At 38.6% G+C, this 5,493-nt stretch overlaps 1 protein-coding gene across 1 annotated transcript; it reads left to right on the top strand.

Annotated features, from left to right (window-relative positions):
* The first annotated feature begins 4,104 nt into the window (after nt 1-4,104).
* Nucleotides 4,105-5,141, top strand: LOC134659755 (uncharacterized). The gene has a single exon (XM_063515447.1). It carries the CDS (start codon nt 4,198-4,200, stop codon nt 5,113-5,115), a length of 918 nt encoding a protein of 305 aa, XP_063371517.1. The 5' UTR covers nt 4,105-4,197; the 3' UTR covers nt 5,116-5,141.
* Nucleotides 5,142-5,493: the final 352 nt, after the last annotated feature.

The following is a 5,493-nucleotide window of genomic DNA, read 5'->3' as shown; positions in this document are numbered from 1 at the left end:
ATTTGGTATATAGGGGTTTTCGGGGGCGAAAAATCGATCTAGCTAGGTCTTATCTCTGGGAAAACGCGCATTTCCGAGTTATTATATGTTTTCCGAGCGAAGCTCGGTCACCCAGATATTAGGCATTTATTTGTGTGATTGTCACAAATATTTGTTCATCAATTATGGATGTTATTTCAATGTATTTATGCATTTATATATAACTATAATAATATATTATCTATTATACTTACATATAGGTGGCTGGATCAACTATTTCTTGCTATTATTCTGTCCGGTCAGCCAAGAGACAATAGTAGCATAGTTTGTTAGAAAACATTGTACACCACCTTCTTCTGACACGCTTGGTAGACGACCCTCAATGGAAAGGGTTTATAAGTATCACAAAAGGCGTGTTTGGTGAATTTAAATGCCTAAAAATCAGGCTTTACAGAGTGACCCAGGAGAACGTAACTATGGCAACGAGTGACAAGAAAAAGGTGATTCACCCAGGTATATCATGCTCCCATAACATCCATTCAACAAATAGTATTTGACCTTTTGTAAGTCTAAATATAGCGAAAGTCAATAATATACCGAAATAGAACACATAGGCCTACATTGAACAGTTGACTTTAATTTTTCAGTAAAATTCTTCCAAATTTAAAGATTATTCGTTTAAAAGGCAACTAGCACACTGAAAAAGTAGATTTATAAGATTTAGAACTAAGGCGTTGTCTGCGCCCATTTCAGCTGTACACGTAACAGCTCATATACATATATACAACGTATGACCCAAAAATATCCTACCACAACTTTAACTGATTATTATGTACCGTTTCGACACATTTGAGTCGGCTAATTACTCACGTAATAGAAAAGATGACTTTCTATTTACTTTTATTAACAATTATTACGATATTTGCATAATACTTACCGTATAGACCGCATCAATTCGCCATATGAAGTAAGCGAGTCCAAGTCATTTATAACAAGAGGCCACTTAAACTAAAGATTAAAGTTATTTGTTGTACTTGTATAACAATTAAGGAGCTAATTATTACTTTATGTGTATTATGTTATTGTTTTGATTCATCAGAAGACGAGAATCTGACAACCATTAGTAAAAGTGAAGTGAAATGATTAAAATAGACGAACGTTCCGAAATAAAAATATTCTGTGTTAAATGAACTTAAAGTTTTCTTTGCGGTTGAAAGTATTGCCAAACAGTTCATGCTTTGGTTATTCCCCAATAATGTTACTAACATTCATTTTCTGTCTAATCCAGCTTTATTAATAAATCGATTCAGTAAATCTATATAAGGAGGAAATTATAAATACATTACAATATTTTTCTAGTTCTGAACTGTTCGGAACATTTTTTTTTTTTTTTTTTTTATTATGGCTTTCCCCTCTTGTGGTATTGGCAGGAGGGATTTTGCCAATGACGACGTTGAAAGACGTACCACGCACGATAAGAATGTTCGGTGAATAATTTTGATTTGGTGATAGGAATTGTGCTGGGAACCTAAAACAAAAACATTGTTATGGACATCACAGACAACACATGACATATGTACAGTTTATTAGAAAAAGAGCGGGAAAGGCTATAGTTTTGACAGTTAGGTAGCATGCCAACATAAGGAGAAAAATAAGAAATGGACAATAGATATAATATAAGATGACAAGTATTATAAAGTAGAGCAAGTAGAGCCGTTAAAGTTTTATATTATTTTCTTGTATGTGTTTAAGAAGTATTTTAGTGATGGGAGGATCCATGAGAACCAGAAGCGTTTGAAAATTGATAGGCCGCGGAATATTTTTCGGTAAAACATCATATAAAGAGTGGTTAAGTCTGTTGCAAGAAAAGAAAATGTGTTCCGTCGTTCCTTCGTCAAGACCGCACTCGCATAAAGAACTATCCCGCACCCTAATTTTTGCAAGGAATACAGGAGTGCAGACGTGACCCAAACGAAGCCGGCAAAGTGTAGACGTGGCCCATTTACATGCAGAGCGAAAACGGAAGAACCATGGTTTATGAGGTATAACTGGCTGTACGTTTCCGTAGTGTTTTCCTACATGACGTCTAGAAGAATCCCATAATTGTTGCCAATCGTCCCTTAAGTCACGGCGAGCTTTAATCATTAAGTCAGACGCGAGAACCATGTTGTGCGTCTCCGATCCATTGAGAGTGGCCTGTTTAGCCCACATGTCGGCATCCTCATTGCCGTTAATCCCACAGTGACCCGGAATCCAGACTAATGTTACCTGTAGTCCTATTTCTTCGCATCTGTATAGTGATTGTTTAAGATTCAGGATGAAAGGGGAAATCATTTTCATTTTAAACTGGTTACCTAATACGGCTTGGAGACAACTTTTGGCATCCGAGAATATGATAACTTTGGGAATTTTGTGAGACTCGACGAATGTAACTGCTTCCATTAAGGCAATTGCTTCTCCTGTGAAGACGGAGGACTGTGAAGGGCATTTGTAAGATAAAAGAATACGGTATCTGGGGATCCAAATTGCTGCTCCCACACAGCTATTAGGATTCAATTTTGATGCATCGGTGTAGATTGGTAAGAAATCTTGCCATTTTTCCAGTTCTTTATTAAATTTATTATTAGCTCCTGTTTCTTCTTTGTTGATATTAAAATCTAAAATTACATTAGGGCGGAAAGTTAGGCAATTATATTCATATTCAAATATTGGATTTTTGTCTGAGCTATAAAGTGAGAAAGGGAGGTTTTCTATTTTCCTAAAGCTGTTAATGAATCTTGGTGATTGTTTATGAGTCCAATATGCATTTACAGATACCACAGATGAGAGAGCCTGTAAGCGCGGAATGAGGGGGTGATTTGATATTGAACATGCCCTCAATACATATCGGTCTGCAAGAAGTTGTCTGCGGAGAGAAAGAGGAGGGTCCACACATTCAACCTGAATGGCATTCTTCGGTGAGGATCCCATGGCACCAAGAACTATCCGAAGACATTTGGCTTGGATATCATCTAACTTCTTGAGAGCTACTTTATTGCATGGTTCCAGAACAAATGAACCGTAGTCCATTTGGCTACGAATTAAGGCATTGTATACAAGTTTTTGGCAGTAGGGATGAGCACCCCACCAGACCCCAGAAAGGGAACGGAGAACATTAATGCCTTTTTCACATTTGCCAATGACATGCTTTAAATGTGGAATACCAGTCATTTTGGAGTCAAAAATAACACCCAGAAATTTTACACTCCTGCTGTTGGGAATAATCTGGTCTTCATAGTGAAGAATGACATTTGGGATCGTCTGGCGGCGTGTAAAAGTGACTGTGCAGCATTTGGGGGGTGAAAGTGAAAGGCCATGATCATCCAACCAGTCTTTGAGGTACACCAGGGCCTGATTCAATCTTGAGGATGCTTCATCTAAATTGTGAGATGCGGAATAAACCACCAAGTCGTCGGCATATTGCAGGATATTGCAGAAGGGGAGGACAGATTGCTCAACATCAAATGTATAAAGGTTATATAGAAGAGGGCTGAGGACGGAGCCCTGGGGGAGGCCTTGCCATACTGTTAAAGGTGGGTGGAATGTATTTCCAGTTCTAATTTTAATGGTTCTTCCCATGAACAGCCTGCACACAATTTGTACAATTCTCGCAGGAATGCTCAGCTGTAGCAGTTTTGCTCTGAGCAGGGGGAGATGCACATTGTCATAAGCAGACGAGATATCTAAGAAGCATCCAACAAGTTGTTGCTTCTTAGAGAGGGCCAGTCTAATATCTGAAGTTAAAATGGTTAAGCTGTCATAGGTACTGTTCTGAACTTCTGAATGTGTGTATAAATGACATTTATTAAGGTGTTGCCATATAATTAAAATAACTTTGCTAGCGACATCTAGGGTCGAGTAGGAAAATCACAAAATAAATTTTATTTCATTGGTAGTCATTAATCTCTTTTTTGTTCAGTTTAATTATTTATAAAGAAATGTCGTTTTTCTATTATTTATTATCATGTATCATCTCCATGTGATGCTTGGCTTAAAGGTCTCGTAACTAGGCCGTAAAAACAAAAAAAGAAACATTCTGACTTGACGTTTAATCATGATGACATTGACGTTTGTGTTGTGCTGCCAATGCCAAATGGTAATATAGCAGAGAAATCACAAGACCAATTTATCGTTACTCATTATTTATGTTTAACCCAGTGACCTCAGTGAGTCAGCTATATGCTTATCCTCAATACGTTCACGATACTTCTACAAGTGGCGTTCATTGTGTTTATGTCACTGCTCTCCATGAACATTATTCGTCACTTCACTAGCGCGAAGAGAATGGCTTTGATCGCTCCAGCATTGTTCGTGAACCATGGAGGCGGACCTATGCCGCTTTTGGGTGACAAGGATCACGCAGGTCTTACGAACTTTCTCAGAGACGGTGTGAAGAAACATGTCGACTTTAAAAACGTTAAAGCGATAATTTTAGTGACCGCGCATTGGGAGGAGAATAAAGTAACTATATCGTCTGGTAATCATCACGATTTATACTTCGATTACTATGGTTTTCCGCCAGAATCATACAAGTATAGGTATGATGCGCCTGGCGATCCGAAGTTAGCCGCGCGCATACAAGAAACATTGAAGAAAAGCGGTATAGACTCGCGTCTTGATCCTTCGCGAGGCTGGGACCATGGAGTCTTCGTCCCCATGATTTTAATCAACCCTGAAGCTAACATACCTATAATACAGGTGTCTGTGCTCAGCAATCAAGACCCGGAGCAGCATTACAAGCTTGGACAAGCTTTGTATCAATTCCGAAAGGAAGGTGTTGCCATAATTGGCTCCGGAATGTCATACCATAATATGAGAGAGTTTTTCAACAGTCGTAGAGCAGGACAAGTGATAAATAAGGAGTTTGATGACTATTTGAATGACGTATGTACAGCGGAGGAGGAAAAACGGAAAGAGGGATTGATATCTTGGAGAGAGGCAACGGGGGCTAATGAGGCACACCCTCCGCGCGCAGCCGAGCACTTTATGCCTCTTGTTGTGATTGCGGGTGCTGGGGGATCCAAGCCTGGCCAGAGGATTTTCAATTGGGACATGAGTGGTGTTTTCAGGTTAAGTGCTTTTATATGGAAGGAGTGAACATGGTACTGTTCCTGATATGTTTATGCTTAACTACAGCTTAAAAGTATGTTTAAATGCAAGATAAACTAACTGCCAACATTTGTCCCTTTCTAGATCATGTGTAAATGGTACATATATGTTTTATATTGTACAGCGAGCTGAAAATTGCATGGACACATTATGAATGGTATTCCTTCATAAAGTGGCCATGCACTTTTGCAGCTAACTCTATGACATTGCCAACAACGCTTCTGCCAAGGCAACTGCTAGTTTCCAATCTTCTTAAATGACTGTGAACTTGCCGGGTGATTTTATAGGGACTCAAAAGTATACTTTTGTGATTAAAATTTAAAGCAATAATCTTTTGCATAAAGAAAATTCAAAAGACTGCCATGT

Source organism: Cydia amplana, chromosome 25, assembly GCF_948474715.1.
Source record: "Cydia amplana chromosome 25, ilCydAmpl1.1, whole genome shotgun sequence".
Taxonomy (NCBI): Eukaryota; Metazoa; Arthropoda; class Insecta; order Lepidoptera; family Tortricidae; genus Cydia; species Cydia amplana.
This window is presented reverse-complemented; position numbering and strand designations above follow the sequence as displayed.